Genomic DNA, 20229 nt, shown 5'->3' with positions numbered 1-20229 from the left:
TAAAGGTATGTTTAGGTCAACTACGATCTTTTTCCCTAAAAGTTGCAATTTCAATATCTCACAAAATTTCAAAAAATACATTTTTTTTAAAAGGGAATTTAATATCTCTTTGAATTTATATCAATTTTACACAATAATATTTATGTTTTATTTAATAATACATTTTTTCAGGAATTTTCAAATGAAAACTTATAAGAGGGCAAGAATGACGATGCAAATTTAAACGTGGAGAGCAATTTGTTGGAATTGAAGGTTTTAAGATAAAAATTGTAAGAGTATAACAAGCTTCCCAGTAAAAGTTGAACTTTTTTTCAAAAAAGAAAAAAAAGAAGAAATCATTTTGTAAATATTTACAAATATAACAAAATATCACAATTTATCGGTAATAAGTTATAATTCGTAAATAGCCAAAAAGAATATATATATATATAGACAAACATCACATGGTGGTTCCTAAAAAGAGTCATACAAGGTTAAGATGTTCGTGCTCTTCCTGAACATTCAACAAGTCATTCAAAGTTATCAATCTATGAGACCGACATGAAACGGCTTCCTTCAATGGTGACAATATATGACTACTGAAATTACACAATGTTGTGTGTGTGTGAGCGAGAGAGAAATCAACAAACCAAAGTCGGCTCCACCGTGTCAGAAAGACAGCATCTTACTACAAACTAGAATTGAGTGAAGAACTTTTTCTCAGAAATGAAGGATGTAACAGAAAGACGACTATTTTTCAGATGAAGATACCAAAAGAAGTCTCCAATCAGCAAGTTAGAAACAGCAAATCTACATAGAATTTAAAGAAAGGGGCAAGGAGGGTGTATATGTGCATGCAAAAATATTCATAGCTATATATGCTACATTCAATATAACTGTTCTTTACATAAAACTACAGTAATAAATTATGAAGAGAAAAAAAACATCCCGATGTTGTAATTTCTGAGTGACAATGAATCAATTGAAAAAAATAATTTGATGTACTGCAAGATTTAACAGCTTCTTCCCACCGAAACTTTTAGAAGTTAACTAAATGAACTACATTTGTTAATCTCGAACCTAGTGGAAGAAGATATTGAGCAACAACACTTCAGTAGTTTTGTTGCAGGAGAGCTACAATCAGGATTCCCTAACTTCAACCCAACAAAATATGGAACAGAACTAAATCTCTTCTCTTTTAGAGCAAAGAAAGGATTATGAAGGAAATAAAAAGATAATTATAGGGTTGAAAGAAGAGAAGAAAAAGGAATGTTGCCCACCTGAGGAACATAAACAATGTTTTTTTTTCTTGTGGAAATTTTGACCCCTGCAGTAATAGAAGTATGCACCAAATATTGGAGGCATATGGAACTTGATAAATATAGCTTCGGTGATGAAGGGTTGATGAGAACGGATAGTACTTTTACCGACAAAAGTCAAAAACAGTTAAGCAGATGATGTCATTTGATGCTTGGCTCCTCTTCTTATGCATAATACATGTACAAGCTGTTTGCGGCAGCACAGGCGATTGAATTTTCAGCCGGATGCCATGCTAGATGCAGCAGCTTAGTTGTGAAATCAAATGGGTTGCCATTTGCATCAACCCCTGGGCTCTCAGATCCTCCTGACATCAGTGTGTTTCACAATGTAAAAACGTAAGAAAATACTACAAAAAGAGAGGTGAGCCTCTAACTATTGTCGGGAGCAAAATAATCAAGCGATCAGAAAAAGAAAAGGATAACTAAAGTGTGGAGCAGCTACCTCGTCTCACAACTCTTGTAAAGCTACTACTAAGTGATCTTGAAGGTCTTGAAGGGGTCTGTACTTGTCTCCTACCAGCCAACACCAGTAATTATATACTTAATATAAGCTTTACAAAAATCTCATAGAACTCTAAGTTTGTGAATATGCCAATTGATTGAAATACCTAGTTGGGTTTTTGCTAGCTTCCAAAGTTGTTGCCTCAGTGCTTCCCGGAGAGCAACCAAATACTCGGAATAAATTGCTGGGATCACATAAATAACACACAGATTCATGGCAAGATTTTGAGAAGGGAAAAAAGTCTGAATGCACATAAATGAATAGATAACAGTGGAAATTATACAGACCTGTAGGAACCCGTAGTTACACGCAACCCATCGCCACTCAAACAACACTCAAACTTATCAAAGATTGAATCATTTTCATACAAATCACAAAGCTGCATATGATAATAAGAAACATCATTTAGTCAAAGTCCAAGTTTTCTAAATTTTAGCAACATGTTATACCTGAACAAAGAGATCTCATCTCACCTTGGGTCTTAAATATTCATGAACTTGGAACGTTGCAACGGGACCAGAATCCATGTTGATATCCCATAACTGAAAAGAGAAAAAGAACAGGTCAGACTTGCAAGGAACATGTCATACGAAAAGGCAATAAAAAATTAGAAGAAAAGCAACAAAAATGAGTCAAAGAGCTAAAAGAAAAAAAAACTGCTATTTATTTCGTTTTGTTAAAAGAAGAATCCTTGTTGACGTTCCAGTAACACCAAAGTAAGAAAATCAGGAGACTGGGGTTGCCAGGTACATGTTACCAAAGAAAGTCAAATTTGAGAAACTATAAGAATAACAGCACATTACTAGGAGCTACATGCCTTGTAAAAATGTGAAAATTTCCAGAGTTTGCTTTATCTGTTTAGGAGCATAGCTTTCCTAGACCCATTCTATGTTTACCTGATGGTCAAACTTTGTCTTATCCATGGGTACTGATATATTATTGTTTATCTACATAAAGATAACAAGAACCATCGCTATGGCACTTCACATCCAAATCTTAGGATGACACTATCAAATACTTCATGGCCTCATAATTGAAAGAATCAAACTATAGTTATAATACACACACATACACACACACAAACCTTAAGAGTCATGTAATCACGACTTAATATATGTCTTCCATTTGTCCCAAATTTAATGTCTGAGATTGAAGCAATTATCTCTGTGAAGAATGATCTAGAACCAGGTGCCTCAGGCTCCTCAAATCTGAAAGCAAAAGATATCATTTAATCACTAGAAGCTCATGAAAGTATAATTACCACATTCCACCCCAGAAGAAAAGAAAAGGACAAATTCGTTGGAGGGTGGGAATTTAGTCAAATTCATGACACCTACAATTTGGCATGAGAGTCACATAATGCTGATTGCCGCAGATCAACAAGGCGGATTGATCCCTTTGAACTGCTATATGCTAGCATGTTACAATGTGTAGGGTGAAACTCGGCAGATGTAATCACCTCTGTGAAAAAGATACATTTGAATAAAATGTTAAAATAAAGATTAAGAAAAGTTAATCCCAAGTAACTATATGGAATAGACCAAATTAACATGGACATTATTGAAGAAAATTTTCCACTGGTTCTCCGGCATGCTATATGGTGAAACTATGGACTCCATTCGAAGATGTATCCATGATTTTTGCTTCCCCTCCCCCCGAATTGGTGTATTGTGATATAAAGAGGCCTAAAGAGAACTGTTTTAAGAGTCGAGATTGTTGCTTTGGAGTTTCCATATTGTGAGAAATTGGGGAGCCAATTTTTGGACGTGATTAACAGCTTGAGAGAAATACAAGAACTTGGACACAGAAATCTTGGAAGAAAATTTATAGAACTCCGCACATTCCAATGTTTCTTACTACGTGTTCACGTCGTAAGTGTTCTGGAATTATCCACTTATTATGATTATTATCAATTAGAGCAGTCTCTTGTAAATTTGTGTTAAAGTTCTGTTTCTTTTTTCCTTTATTTAGATTTCTCCTTGATGTGAGCTGTTCTTCTGTGTAGGCCCTAGAAAAACAGCACAATGTACCGTGAAATTGAAAAACTGGCATAAGACATAAGAGCTTCCAAATGGCCCTTCCTCTAAACGTTCTTCTAAGGATATATCGCATTTGTATCATCCACCAACACCACCCATCAGTAAAAGAAAGGAAGTACAATGAATTCTAAATGATAAATCCAATACAAAATGTCATAATATCATTAAATGGAAACAAGCCACAAGTAAAACAGTAATGAGCCTACCAGTTAAATCCTCCATGTTAGCAGGCTTCACATCAACAATGTTGAAACTTTGATTGCTAATTTCCAGGTTCCATAGATTTATCCGCAGGTCATCCGCCGATATAAAAGTTTCACCATCACTATATAATAGAACAATAGATATACATGTAATTATTAAAATGCCAAATACCAAAAAAAAGAAGTAGCAGGAGCAAAATCCGACTGCTACCGTGATACTTTATAACCTTAAAATCCTTTGATAATTGGAGCGAGTCCAAACTTTTGGTATTACCTGTTATTTGAGATAGAGTTGATATGATAATCATGAGCATGGGCGTATACCCTACGACATCTAGCAAGAAGGCTTGACTCGTGGCTAGTTACCTAATTTCATCAAGAATAAAAATAATAGTTCATAAAATTTCCAAGGAAAATGAAAATGAATAACAATCACAATCACAAGTGTCTAAAATAATGTGACAACTATCACAAGTAGGAAAAAGGATAATGAAATCTTCCCACAGCTTTAACACTTCACAAAAAGCAAACAAATAAACCTTGGATTCTCAAAATGGCAATCAATCTTATTGCATGGTTGTAAACTAGACGTCCAGTTGGTGTAAAAAATAAAAAAGTTTTCAGATATCAAATCATAAAACTTTTGCAGATGGGGTGAGGTTGAGGAAGGGAATGCTCTGTCCCTGAAACGTTGGGAGAAATTTTCCATTTCCCCCACCCTGTCCACCTCTTGTACAAAGATTTCCCACCATGATCAAGGCAGGTGTGTGGGATCATATCCAGCTTTCCACTGGTATTCTTGGTGAGATGTCTATTACCGGATGTCCTCAAAGGGGCTTGGTGAGACATCTATTAGAGGGAACCATAAAATTAATTGAAAAATGGAAAATAGTAAAATGCACAGTTTTTACTTTTTGTCCTTTCAGCTATCTTTTGCCACTAAGAAAATTATACAAGAGGTTAAAATTCACAACTCAATATGTGAAATTGTTCAGTTAGAAACCAAGAGAGCACAAGCAACTACCACTTGTAGACGTAGTGATGAAATAGCCCCCAATAAGTCATTGCTTGGATGGTTATAACCTCCATCACAGGATCCTCCATTTGGAAGATGTGTTGTAGAACTACTTGAACTAGCTATACATCCATTGCCAACAGCTTTAGACGTGTCCACATTCATGTTGGATATTTTCTTGATCTTCTTTTCTTGCACCTGGTCAAACCTCAAAGAACAAAGCCAGATTGAATAACACATGAAATATATAATGGCATACAGAAACCTTCTACTACTCCAATGACTTCATGCAAGAGCTAAAAAATAAAATATTAAAAATTACTGCAGTCTACACCCTTTTTCCACTTCGGATGTGGTTGGTATAAGAGAAATATTCCTACTAAAAAAACTACAAAAACACTAGAAAACAAATATAATATATGTAGTGTTTCTATTATTAGCTTTTCTTTTAGTTTCTGGGTTACAAGTTATTATATATGAGCTCTTGGTTAGAAACTAATTCCTGTTTTGGAAGTCCTACATTGGCATTAGTGCTTGCTCAGAAGCCAAAACTTTGACACTTGTGAGAAAATAGTTCAATATCATTTTTTTATGAAAATAACTTTCATTGTGTAAGAATGAAAGAATACAATAAAGAAGCATACACAAGAAACAAGTCAACAAAAACAACCACCTAAAGAAAGGGTTTCGAGCTAAAGCTATGCAAGATGTTACCAAATGAATAGTTACAAAAAAGCTTCAAAACTGAAACCCGAAGAGAAACATGAATCCTCATTAAGAACCAAACCTCGCTAGGGTCCTTATCCAACCCCCTAACCACCCTATTGTTTAAACAACATAAATCTATTTGATTAGATCTTGAAAAATAAATAAAATAACAGCCACGGAGGCACACAAAAAAAATTCCACAGTAAATCAAACATATTTCATCATCATATAGTTATTAAAAGACAGATTAAACTAGGCTATCACCCACTGTATCTAGAACCTTTTTTTTTAAGACAAGATCTAGCAAATATCTTTGGAGTCTATTGGAAAATCAGTAGCTGAAGTTAAAATATTGGAAATATCATACAATGTCACTTTCCTACCTTCCAAAATTTAATGGTTTTGTCATTAGTAGATAATAGAAAGAGAGCACCATTGGCTGTTTGACACCATCTGATTTTGTTAATTTTCTCCTCTATTTCCAAGCTCTTGAGATAGTCAAACTAAAAAAAAAATGTGGGCACAGAGTGAGTACTAGAATAACATCAAAACCATTAATCTGAAAAATAAAGAATTCTGCAGATATAGGCAAAGAAAAAGATTGCCTCAGGTTCATGGCTCTGGAACTCTGTTTTATAACGAAACTCAGGATGCCTAGTCACTGAATGGTCCATTTTCTCCAAGTCCTTTCTCGTCCCTCCATTCTATAAAGACGACATAGGTAACTTCCATAACCAAGAAACCAGAACTAATTCTGTATAGTGAAAAAAGAAACAAAATCCACAGAGCACAAAAAAGAACTAACATCTTTTCTATCTGTCCTCTCAAAAAGAACCACTCGACCACCTCGATCACCAGTAGCAAGATGGTCGCCGGTTTTGTCAAATTCAATTGCTGAAATAATATCAACTGCAGAGAAGCAAAGCAACCATGTAGGGAAGATTAAGACCCAGGTGGCTCTTAAAATACTACAAGAGCTAAAGCGCAATGCTGTATCTGTGTGTTTATGCTATCAAACAGACTCTACTTCAAAGCTCATGACTAACTAATTATAAATTCAATCGGTCTCGTTCTATCATTTCCCGATTGTCAGATACAATGCACAAAATCAGCAATATGTATGAGTTCATAAGCACCATCCTCAACCGACGTAAACCAAATTCTAACTGGAATGACCATGCCTTGTAAATGGCCCAATTCTAGTTTTCAAGGTGGCCGGAGGGCCATAAAAAGATTATTTCCATCAATCACCCCGTGAATAAACGTACTTTTATACTAGAAGAGCTGAGGACGACGATACTTCAATGCATGCAATATAAATACGAACATTGAATGCAGCTGCAAGCGCGACTTACGGTATAAAAATTTCATATTACTTAAATCAACCGACAAAAGACTAATGCTACATATCTCCAAGGAAGGGTACAAACTTCATATAGAACTCTAAACTATTCAGCAACTTAAACCCGCTTATCTCCCATTTCGAGCCAAAACAAAGCACAACAAATTAGAGTACCAACTCGACAATCCACAAGATGGAAAATAAATTACTCGGAAATAATCTGGAACAGATCGAAGATGAGAAGACAAACCCTAATTGCAACTGATGCAGAGTATAGCGATTGGATCCAACAAATAAAGCATAATGGGATGCTCCAGAACAGTAGAATGTGTAAAAAAAAATACCTTCCTGTACTTCCTCGCCGGCGGTACGTTCACCAAAGACCTGAGAGAATTTCCAGTCGAGAGGCTGGGAGGAGGGGAGGGGAGGTGCGATAGCTTCATCGCCACCTTTCATATCTCCGGGAAACTAATCCAAGTGAACCCAGATAATAAAAGGGGTTGAAGAAAAAGAAAAAGAAAAAGAAAGGGAGAAAAAGAAGAGAAACCCAGGAAATCCAATCAGAGGAAGAAGCGATCGGGGAGTGGGTTTTACATAAGAGGAGCTGAAAAAATGGAAAAGAAAAGAAAAGGGGGGGAAAGGAATCTGCTAGATTCTGGATTCAGCCATGTTAGAGGCATGAGAATGAGCAGAATCTGTGGAAGAAACTTGAAAGAGGTGTGGGGGGGGAATTGGTTGTGGGTTGAAGATGAGAATCTAGGAACATGAAGTTGGAAGAGAATGAGAAAGGAACAAATATGGGGATTGAAAGAGAGTGAAGAGCAAACCGTTCGTTCTGTTTGTAGAACCAAAGAAAACACTCTCTCTGTAGCTTCTCTCGATGCCAAACAAAAATTATGGTTTCATTTTTCTCTTTTCCTTTTTCTTTTTCTTTTTCTTTATATATATATTTTAATAAACTTTTGTTCTTAGTATTATAATAATTTTCGGGAGTTCATCGTAAAAGTGACTTGCACGTGTGAAATGCCTCCTTTCAACGCATATATATACATATATATATATATATATATATATACATACATTTATATTTGGTCCAATTTAATGCTATTTTGGTTGGTTATCTTAATTCAAAAAATTAAAACATAAAACTAATTGAGGGGTTTTTTGGAATTTCGTATTTTTATATGGACGATCTTTCCAAAAATAGCTTAAAATTGAAAAACGCTAAAACATGACAATGACATCTACATGAAAAGTATAAATTTATCTTCTAAGAAAGAAGACGTGACTGACACTCTCATATATTCTTGTTTGTTTTTCTCGATCTTCATCATATTCAACTAAAATTTTTGCTCTTCGAATTTCTTTTATTAGTTTGTTTTCTTCCTCTTACTTTAAAAATGTATAAAGATAAAAATGAACGTTATGAAAGTATATTAATCCAAATGAACAAAAATTGAAATTATAGAAACCAACATGAATCAACGTTAAAATTACAGGAATCAAAATGCATGATATTTAAACTTAATATTTTCAATTTGATTATTGCACTTTTTATAAACTAATCAAAACTAGGTGCATTGCATCTGTTTCATAAAGTTGAAAATTGTTTAAGTTCAAAATAAAAGTCTTCTAATTAATAATCATTCCTTTATATTTAGAAAATTCTACATTAGTCAAAATAAATAACATGTTTCTATTATATTTATTTTAAACATGGTTGTGGTATATTTAAAATACAAAAGCATGTAAAATTAATAAAGTATTATAAACTATTCATTGGTGGGTTAACAAATTTTTTTTTTAAAAAAAGCATAAATAGTGAATCACTCTCTTCATTGTCACTTTGTCATTCTTTAAATTGGTTGAACCTTTAATAAATTTATTGAACCTCAAAAGCAATGTTTACCTTTTCACCTCTAAGTATTTGAGTAATTAATTAAGTAATGAATTGTACGGGGAAAAATCTACAAAAACATTAAAAATTTATAGTAATGTTAAATTATTTGTTCCAACCTGAAAATATAATCTTCTTTATATATTAAAAAAAATTTGTTTCCTTATAATTATAAATTTAAATTAAGGACTAACTAAAAACTAACATGGATTCCAAAATTGAAAATAAGATAAGATTGGCGTGTTTTTATCATAACTATTAGATCAAATAAGCTAATTGAGACCAAAGTCGAATTGTTGTTGCACTTCGATCTTCAACTCACGTTTTGATCGATGCAATAGTAAAGAAGATCAGTACTTGGAACAAATGCTGCAAAACATATACAGTTGAGTCGTAGAACAAGCTCTCTTAAAGGTTATTACATACCTTTTACTGTTCCTAGTTAATGTGTCATCAAATTCACATAAGTTATAATGAATTAATTCTAAAGGTTGTGTTACTCTAGTTACAGGCTTATGCAAGGTCTTTGTTACCTTAGCTTGACTACAATGTGAACATTTCTCAAATTCGTGCATAGATAACTTAGGTATAAGATTTAATCTACTCATGTTGCTAATTAGTCTTTTATTAACATGACAAAGTCTAGTATGTCAAACATTAAAAGAAGACAACATGTAAGCAGAAGATAAATTCTTATTAATTATCAAATTCAACTTAAACATGTCATCAGTAGTGTAACTCTTTCTCACAAATACATTAATTTTTGTTAAGGTAAACAAGTCTGATCCTATGGTTTGAGTGAAGCCAACCTTGTTGAGGAGATATCTGGAGACCAAATTCTTTCAAATTTCTGGAGTGTGCAGAACTTCCTTCAGCACGAGCATCTTGCCAGATGTGAATTTCAGTTCTACTTCTCCAACACCAGCCACCTTGGTTGTGTGATGATCTACCGGGTTCGTCTGTGCAGCAAGACGATTCCTATTTCTACAATTCCTAGCTAAGTGTCCAGACTTATTACAATTATAACAACAATTTGTATTATACTTATGCACTAAGGGTTGTTCTGTTTGTTGGATCCACACTTCATCTTATTTCATTTTGGCTTCAGATCCGGTATTAGCACCAGTAGACTTCTTTATGGGAATCACATTCACCTCCTCCTTTTGATCATGTTTTCTCGGCTCCTCCTATATCCTTAATCTTGTGATAAGACTTTCCAGTGAGAACTCCTTGGTTTTGTGCCTTAGAGCGTTCTTGAAATCTTTCCATAGATGAGGTAATTAGGCAATTATAATCGCAACTTGAAATTGATCATCTAGCGTCATACCTTCGCTGATGATTTAGGTGCTATCTTTTGGATTTCATGCTATTGAGCCTCCATGAATCTGCCACCTATCATTTTGTATCGTAGGTATCGACTCACTGCATACTTTTATAGTCCATAAGTGATAGAGTTTATCGTTTAGGGGTTGTTTAGGACAAAAACTAGAAGTTGGCACAACGATTTATTCTTATTATAGCTCACTTCATGTTTGAGCACCAATAATTTCAAATATTTATATCCCACCATTTAAGTATAGTAAATACTATTTTAATATTCAATTTGCTATCGTATTTACTACTTTTAATTAGTCTTTCTCTTTTATTATTTGCTAAATGTTTACTAAATTATACCCAAATAATAATAATAATAATTTACACACTAATTACAAACTATTTTAATCTATACTAAAATAGTTTACATCCCAAACACTACTTATTATAACTATTAACTATAATAACCACTTGCTATAATAATCAACTCAACATCCCAAAACACTCAAATAGTCATTTCAATTCTGGTTCTAACAGTGATATCCATTGCTACAGAGTTGAATATAAACATCAACAAAACTTGGGAATGAAAAGGTGAAAGTGGTTTGTTGAATTGAAAAAGTAGAAACTGGATGGGCCCTTTGGGCCTTTTGTCAGAGTTCCTTTCTAAATGGGCTCTCTATTAGAAGGCCTGCAGCCCATTAACAATTTAAATCCAGTTAGATTTCTTCCTAAGTTTTTTTTCCGCTGGTTTTAAAAAATAATACTAAAAAATGGTTTACATGAAAAAAAGAAAAATTAACAAAAACATTTTTTAAAAAATAGCTCATAATAACAATTTTTTTTACATATTACGAATATTTTAAATTTGCTACTTTTGTAAATTTATAAAATGTCGTAACATAAACCCTATTATCATAGTTTTTTTTTCTTTTTTTGCAAAAGCTCCGAAAAATCACTGAAGTAAATAAAAAATCTATTATACTTAATTTATTTTGTAAAAAATAAATATTTTGTTTATTTTGCTATTTTTAATAATTTCTCTTCCTTTTTTCTTGCGTCAAATATTTTTTTAGTCCTCAAACTTAAAGTATAGTTTCTATTTTGTCTATAAATTTGGATGTAACACATGTTTTAGCTTAATTTCCGTTTTGGGTTGATAGTTAGATATATAGATTTTATAATTTTATTTTCATCAACTATCGAGTCTTTTGGCATTAACTTTTGATTGATTAATTTAAATTTATTATGATGTAAACAATGTGATTAGTTTCTAACAAATCATTTAATTTTAATAGACATTCAAGTGAAAACTGAATAGTAAAAATATAAAATTTTGGAATTTGGTGAACCAAATGAAAACTAAGCTGAACATTTTAAAAACAAAAAAAAAATGTAATATATAAAAATCTATAAATCAAATACAAACTAAATTCAAAAGTTAGAGTAAGAATTTAAGATTTTAAAGCTCAGTTAACAAATCAAAACCAAAAATACTATTTTAAAGAGAAAAAAGAAAAAGAAGAAAGAAGAAAGAAGAAAGAAGTTAAAATAATTTTGAAAAAAATAAAGGAAGAGAAACCAAGGGAACAGACATACTCTGGCATAGAGTTGCATTTGAACTTAGGAGATTCTATGTCTTTGTCTATGCAACTCAGGATGATGAACAAATGATGAACAAATAATGCTTCAAAAAGAATCTTCAATTGACAGTTTCTTTTTCCCTTTTCTGCCATGGAATCAATCTTTTCTATCCCCAAACACACTATAAAAAAACACATCCAACCATGCAAATAAAAAAAAAAGGGCCCTCTCTATCATTCACTCAAATAAATCCACCAATACACAAAATAATAGCTATCACTCATGTATAAATTTATGCAAACAAAAATCGTACGTAGCAAAGTTGAAAAGGGATCGAGAGCTTTTAGACCTATATTAAATTTGCTTTATATTTAAATTGATTATTATATTTTTTTAAAAAGTTTGAAATAAACGAATTATTATTATATATGTATTGACTAGATCGAGTCTCTCGAAATGAGGTAGCACATTATTGAGGAGGGAGAAACTTGAATTATTTGAGAAACATGAATAGAGGGTAGCTTGAGGGTGTTTCCAATTAGGTCAATGCCCTACATTAATGGAGTTTGCTTCTTGTCTTCTTGTCTCCACTTTTCTTCTTCTTTCATCTCTGGATTCATGTCCATTCTTAGCATTGGACTCTTTTTTTTTTTCTCCAATAAATAAAAAGTGTTCATCGTTCATGGTAGCTTAAAATCATCCAAAGAAAAGTTTGCATGACTTTATGATTTTATTCTTTTATAAATTTATGATAAATTATTAGAATATTTAGAGTTTGAGAAACATGAAATGTTCTTTATTATATAAAAGAAGAAAAAGAATAACATGAAATATTGTTCACAATATATTTTTTGTGTGCCACAAATCCAAATATAATTAAAAGATCAAATAGAATTTTATTAAATGCATTTGAATCAGTGAATTTGAAAACAAGGTCAATTATAGATCCCAAAAATAAAAAACTCTTTATATATTTGTACTATAATAATAATAACATAATGTTGAAAATTAAAACTTTGATAATCTCTAAGAAGAGATCATTATTGCACACACACACATATATTTCACATTCTTCCACCTTATTTCTAATGAATATAGAAGTACATTTGCATTGGCAACCTGATATAAATTTATGGTTTGTATTTTTCTGAAGAAGCATACTTATATGATGATGTTTTTGTAAATCCAACTAAAGTTTCACATCGATTAGACAAGAGAATGATTTTAGGTATATAATTAGTAATGACAACTATCTCTATTGGTATAAGGTCTTTTGGAATGATACCAAAGACAACATCATAAAAGTGTATATCCATTGGAAATATTGGATGGGTTGTTGTCCAAACAGTTCTTTCTTTTGTTTCTAAATTTTACACAAGTTTTTTTTCTAAAAAAAAAGAGTTTAATTTAAAAAAGTTATTTTAAATGATAATACTTTTGAAATTATTTACAAATATAGCAAAATATTAATATGTGTGTGTCTGATAGATCACTATATACGAAGATAGATTATTATATGTGTCTATCGCAATAAAGATGAACTACTTTGATTTATCATAATATTTTGCTATATTTGAAGAGAGTTTCTAAATTTCGTTTTCCTTCCTTTATATTTATATATATGGTTTTAGATTATTTTATTCTTTCATATTTATATATCATGAAAAGTCGATCTAAGTTTGACATCATTTAACGCGAATAGTTTGAGTGACATATAACATTGCATATTGAATTTTGAGAACATTTGAAATATAGAAGCAATCATATATGATTTAGTTAATTTTGCATTGGACTTATTTTTTCTTAGATAATATAAACTTTTGATAATTCTTTCATATATATTTTAATGTAAGTTATAAAATAATCATCTATACATACAACTAAATTAGATTTAAAATAGAACAAGGAAAAAAGACCAAAAAAGTAAGGAAAAAGGATAGAACGTATGAGATTTTTATTATGTCTTCTCTTTAAAGAAACAAGAATTAAAGAAAAAAATATAGTTATTGTTGATAATATTCTTTCATGGCAAATTAATAAATTTGAAGAAGAAAAACGATATACAAAGCAAAAAAGAAAAGATTTGTGTGGTGTTTGTCACAAAACCTTTAATGCTTAGTCAATATTTAGAAAAGAGTCGAAGTAAACTAGAAATGGATAGAAGAAGCTACCTTAGGTATTGCCTACAACCCCTTAGTTATTCCGAGATGGACTTCGGGTTTTGAGTTCCAATTAAATGGATCAAGAGAATGGTAATTTAGGGCGAGGAAGGAATTTGGGTTGGTGGCATATGCCCCCCCCCGTGGCAAGTGAGAGGTTGAAGTGTAGAAGTTGAGCCCTTTTTGCCCAATGTCTCTCCTTTCCCTACTCTTTCTTCTCCCTCGGCTTATTGGTTCGTTTCCTACATTAATTTCTCATCATGCCTTTGCATGACTCTTATTGTACTATTTCACTCTTATCAGGCTTGTCTTAAAGACCTAAATTAACTATTAATTTGGATGAAAATGCTAATAATTAATTACTTTATTTTGGTATATCTATATTTGGTTAAATTAGTATTTAAATCGAATGAAAAATGATTACAGTGACTTCCTTTTCTATATATATATGAAAAAAATCCAATAAAGTATTTAAAATGTTAAACGACAAATATGGTACATTTGGGTAAAGGGAAAGTTGGAATTTACTTCGCATATTTATAATTATAATTTAGTGTTTGTGGTTTGATAAAATTTTCATAAATAATGCATTGTGTCACAAAACTTAGAGTCATGAAAGATTTTATCAAACAAAAAGTAGGTGACATTTGTTACCTAGGTTTGGAATGTTAAGCGTGAAAGAATATATTGAGAAAATGTAAAGTCTCATCAGGGTGGAAAGTTTAATTAGCGTAGGAATGTGAAAACTATGTTTGGAGTGTAAGATTAGGAAACTTGAGAATGAGGTGCAAATTTTTAAATATTAAATTTGTGAAATATCCATTTTTTATTTAATCTTTGGTATTAGATTTTAAATTCTTGATTTTGGTAAATAGTTTGTTTATTTTGTCCCTTTTTACCATCTTTACAATTTTCCTCGTTGTCTCATTATATTACTTTAAATATGTTAAATTTAAAATAAACTAAAAAAATTAAATTTCTAAGAATATATTTGTTAGTTTCTTTATTTCGAAATTGGGATTTCACTTTAATTATAATTTTATTTGATTTATTTTTATTAATATGATATTTTTATTTTACTAGATTTGCTTACTTCAAATTAAAATAAATAAGTCATTAAAGTCAATTATTGAAAAATTATAAAATTTTTATCAAACTATATTCTAGAAATATATGAGTAATCATAATTCGAAAGTTGGTCAATCACATGAGAATACAAAAGGAAGGCTTCGATACCAAACAAGAGTTGGGATACAGTCATCTCTAAGTTCCAATCTTTAAATTTATAAAAATTAAATTCTTAACATTTTCTCAAGTTTATAATTAAACATATTTTTTTTAGAAAAAAATGTTCTACTAAACTTTAGAAACCCCCACTAACCTAATTAACCAAAGATCTAACTTACTAATTCCAAAACGTTAATGATTTAAATTAACTCAATGTTTATTCTGTCCACACACCTACATCTGTTATAAATGTCACTTACAATATATAAATAGTTTTGAGAGTGACTAAAGCTATTGAAAATGCTCAAAACATATTTAATGTCTTTACATACTCTCTAAGTCAAATAGACACATTATCAATAAATAGTTGTTTATCACATGTTTGTATTATATTGTGTATATATATATATATATGTGTGTGTGTGTAAAAGACTTGAAATTATTTGATTATATAATATGGAAGATATTTTTAAAAGGAAAGAACAATGAGAAAGCTAAAAGATAAGAGAGGAAATTAATTGAATTATTTTGGGACGTAGGGTATAGGAGAATGGAAAATGACTATTGAACTTCACATGCAAATTAAATTATATCCTCTCCTACACCTACTTTGTTCATTTCAATATAGAAACCTTTTTGAGCAAAAACCTTATCTTTTTTTCTTTTTCTTTTTCTTGATAGTTTATTTTCCATTCTAGAGTTTGATTAAATAAAATGTTCCACTGATATAATAATAATGAATGTCCATATGGTTTTCTATTGTGGTAATTGGCCAAACTTGAAAAGGACCACAAAGAAGGAATCTATAGCTATCCTTCAATGCCAAATGACAACTGTGTTAGTAAAGAGGTACAACAACTTAATGATTGAGTATGGTGTATGATCCCCATTGCCCTCCATTTATTCTCATTTTTAAACATTATTTCTCCTTCTATCTATATATCTATCTATTTTAACATAATAGCTTTTATAATTGAACGAGAAATATGTGAGAAGCGGGAGAGAGTTAAGTAGATCTTGTATTTTTCAAAAATGACTTGTTACATTTTTTGTGATGATTTAATTATTGTATGCACTTCCTTATGCGAAAAGAATTATGAACAAATATTTCGAAAAGAACTTTCACAGGTTCTAATAAACTTCACCTAATGATTATGGTCCGTGAGACTTATGTCACATTATAAAAAGAATGGTTATTAAAGTAGGTAGGCATTTATGTTTAATAAAAATTAATTTTGGTCTATTTTTTAACAATTAATATAATTTAGTCGTATGTGAACAACGGGAATATTAAAAAACATCCTATGAAACTAAAATCAATAGATAAGTAGAGTTGACTAAGTCAAATGAATTTATGATTCATAACTTTCTAATTAAACGAAGAAATCAGAAATTTGAAGACTTTTTTTTTGTTTCGAAAATTACCACATAGTGCAAATAAAAATAAAAAAGAAGAAGAAGAAAGTAAATCATTTGATTCTTCAATTGTGAGTAAACCAAATAAATGGGGGTGGGACAAAAAAAATAATATTCGAAGCAGTTTCTTATTGTTATTATTCTACCCTCTCTCGTGTATATTTGAATTTAAAATTTTGTTATATATATATATATATTTAAATATTTTACCTCATTTTAGTATAATTAAAAGTAATGTAGGTAATAAAAAAAAAACTAGGTTTTATTAGTCTTTTTTAAAAAATAACAATAATAAAATAATTTTGGAAATAGTTTCTTCAAATAAATAAATTAGTGTATAAATGCTTAAAATATGTTTTTGCATACATTTGTTAAATTAATTAGAATTATTAACCTCGAAGAACACGTGTACTTTGCAGTGTCATTAGGAATCTAAATTGATTTTTTTAAAAAAATATTGAAATATTATTTTGATCTAAATAAATATTTTTTAGTTTTTTTAATATTAGGCTTATATGTGTATAAATGTTTAATAATAGTTTTTGTAATTTTATTAAATTTTAAATTTATTCTCTTAAATTATTATTTAGCAAAACTAGTTAATCAATTATAATCTTAGGAGATCAAAAAAATTAGACATTTTGATGTATACATGTTAAATTGACGAAGCCTTAAATATAAAGGTTAAAATAATATTTACATTTTTTCAAAAATCAAATTATTCATTTTCTTTTAAAAATTACCCTTTTTTTTTCTTAGTATATAAATACATATTAGTTTGTGTTTGGTAAAGTAAGTATAGCTCGACAATAATTGACATATGGTAGCAACGAAAGAGGTATTGACTTAGCTTAAAATATATAGATATACACGTCATAACTATTTAAAAATAATAATATTTGTCTCATTTGTTGTGTTAAAAGAATTCTCCCTCTTTAGGATTATAATTTTTTTTTAAATATACACGATAATATTAACAGTTTATTTTAAAATGTTGAGTATAATTTTTAAAATTTTAAAATTTATTTTATATGCTTTATTTAAGTAATTCATTAATATATTAAAATTAATTTAATTTCAATCAACCTCATCTTAAAAAAAATTTATATGTCATGTCATTCTATTAAGTTATGTCACTTTGATACGTGGTCATATCAATCTATAGGTATACATATTCTTACTTATGTTATTGTAATATGATTGACTGATTTTACAAATTGTAAAGCTTGAATAACATGTTTTTCAATACGTAGGTTTTATTTTTTCTTACATATATGTGTAGGACAACTTTGATGATATGTTTTTCTATCTTTGGCAAACATGTTAGGTGTGATGTCAAACATATATCGCAAATTTGGTAGTCTGCTTTTCCATTATTTTATAAAATATTCTTTACCTTCATTGAAGATCTTCTCACGGTTTAGCTCTATATTTTATACTCTTGTTTACTTCTTAGGGTTAACCTCTTTAAATAAAAGCTTAGACGAGTTTTTCCGAAACACTTAAGCTGAAATGTAATTCATTGTAACCATTAATAAAATATTTTTCCACTTGACACACAACCATTGAGACAGCCCGGTGATATTACACCAAACTAAGTCAATAATTTTTGTGTCATCTCATTATCTTTATTTGATATTAAATTATTAGGTTTGTCAGCTATCTTGTTACAAACACTTTGCTTGAGTATTCTTGTATTTTGTGTTTCAAGTTGATGGACAAACAATAAAAAAAAATGTTAATTTTTAAAAGTTGGAAGATTAAAATGAAATAAACTTTTTTAATTAAAAAAACTTCACTAATATATAATATAATCAAAGTTGTTGAATTGATTTAGGAACAACATCTTCATAAATGCAAGAAGATCTTTGGATTGAAATCAAAAGCAAAACCTTAATCAACTAATATCTACAATGATAAAAATACAAACAAATGATTACTCAGTAACCATACGTGAGAACAAATCTTCGAGCCTACAAACAACAATAGAACTTGAAGATTCAAACGTGTGAATTATGGCTATTGAAAGTACCCGCTTAAGTAGTGGAGCTATTTTGAGGTTGCAAGCAGGGGGGGAAAGGGGAGAGTTGAAGAAATTGAAGGAAAGGTGTGGTGTGGTTGGCATGGGCATGCCCTACATAGGTTGAAGGTTGGGGAATGTGGAAAGTGTGTGTAAGAAAGTTTAGTAAAAAATAGAGAGAGCACAAAGCACAGAGATTTGATTCCAATCAATGCCTCTAGAAATGGGAACAAAGCCAATTCCCCAAATCCTGAATTTCCCAAACATTGCTCTTTGTACTTATTACCTAAAACTATGCTACCAATACCCACAATTCCTTCACATTTAAGAACACACCAACCTAATTAATTCATTTCATATATACTAAATTACAAATTTTCACATCCCCCAAGAACATCTCTACTCTCGATAAATTCCAAAAATTTTCCTCCTTTTGTTTGAATAGCTTGGGTTAATTTTATTGTTATTTGGAATATATATGTTATTTAATATCTTTTATTTTACTTAAAATTAGAGTTCAATAATTGGGATTGTTTCGTCCAAGTTTATTTTATTTGGGATTTTGGTTCTAAAAATGTGGTTTTACCATTTTCTTTTGTTTGCCATAACCAGACCTTATAATCTTTAACTTAGGGGTTGTGATTAGGGATAATAAGTAAACGTAGCAAAATTGATCAAATAATTATCAAACGAAATCGTGTGGATATATGTTTTGTTTTTTTTTTAAAAAAATCATTTTTTTAATTGTAAAAAATGGTAGAGGGAAGTTGACCAAATATTTAAACGGTTGGAATTTATGTTCTAAAATTGGTAGTTTGTAGTTTAAAAACATATTTGATTCAACAAAGGTGGTTATTGAGGAGTTATCAGTGAAATTGAATACTATAATATTGAATCCAATAAACTAAGGTCATGAGGTTATCTCAAGTAAACTTGAACTTTATATAGATACATAAACATGGATCAAAGCTCGAGTGTCTAGCCTAAACGATCTATATTATATGAATAAGGTTGGACACCTCCTTATTATGGGAACACTGTGAATACGTCCCGTTTTGTAGTTAGTACAGACGATGTGGTCCTGAATTATTCATGTATAAACATGAAAGTGAGAGTAACCTATATAAAGAGTTTACACGTAAGACTAAAACTATGAAATAATCACTTTACGTTAAACGATGTAGTCGAGAAATTAGTTAAGAATGATAAAATGGTAAAATAGTCAAAATGTTGCTTTTGACTTTGACTAAAAGGGTAAAAAACCATTTTGTCTTTTGACTAAAGTTAGTGAAAAAATTCAGCATTTCGTTCGATAATCTCACTAACTTCTAGTAGACTATGCGAGATGCATAAGATGTTGACACCAAGCCCACTAAGTGCTTAAGTTATTGGACTTTGGCATGTAATTAGTTTATAAAATGAGTTATTTTTTAATTGAAAAAGAATTTTTGGCTATTTAATTTTGTGATGCATTTTTTGTTTAGTAAATTAATACATTAACCCAT

At 30.4% G+C, this 20229-nt stretch overlaps 1 protein-coding gene and 1 long non-coding RNA gene across 2 annotated transcripts; both read right to left on the bottom strand.

Annotated features, from left to right (window-relative positions):
- Positions 1–828: 828 nt before the first annotated feature.
- On the bottom strand, positions 829–8030 carry LOC101212816 (serine/threonine protein phosphatase 2A 55 kDa regulatory subunit B beta isoform). The gene is made up of 14 exons (XM_011654057.2): positions 7452–8030; positions 6571–6674; positions 6371–6469; positions 6149–6268; positions 5067–5255; positions 4317–4408; positions 4046–4164; positions 3138–3261; positions 2885–3008; positions 2274–2342; positions 2088–2179; positions 1907–1984; positions 1741–1811; positions 829–1603 (listed from the first exon to the last, which is right to left on the bottom strand). The coding sequence occupies exons 1-14, from the start codon at positions 7561–7563 to the stop codon at positions 1464–1466; spliced, it is 1533 nt and encodes a 510-aa protein (XP_011652359.1). The 5' UTR covers positions 7564–8030; the 3' UTR covers positions 829–1463.
- Positions 8031–9679: 1649 nt separating this feature from the next.
- On the bottom strand, positions 9680–11675 carry LOC116402603. Its single transcript, XR_004215050.1, has 2 exons — positions 10332–11675; positions 9680–10265 (listed from the first exon to the last, which is right to left on the bottom strand). It is a non-coding gene; the product is annotated as an uncharacterized LOC116402603 (long non-coding RNA).
- Between the last annotated feature and the right edge of the window lie 8554 nt (positions 11676–20229).

This window comes from Cucumis sativus, chromosome 3 (assembly GCF_000004075.3).
Source record: "Cucumis sativus cultivar 9930 chromosome 3, Cucumber_9930_V3, whole genome shotgun sequence".
In the NCBI taxonomy this organism is placed as follows: domain Eukaryota; kingdom Viridiplantae; phylum Streptophyta; class Magnoliopsida; order Cucurbitales; family Cucurbitaceae; genus Cucumis; species Cucumis sativus.
This window is presented reverse-complemented; position numbering and strand designations above follow the sequence as displayed.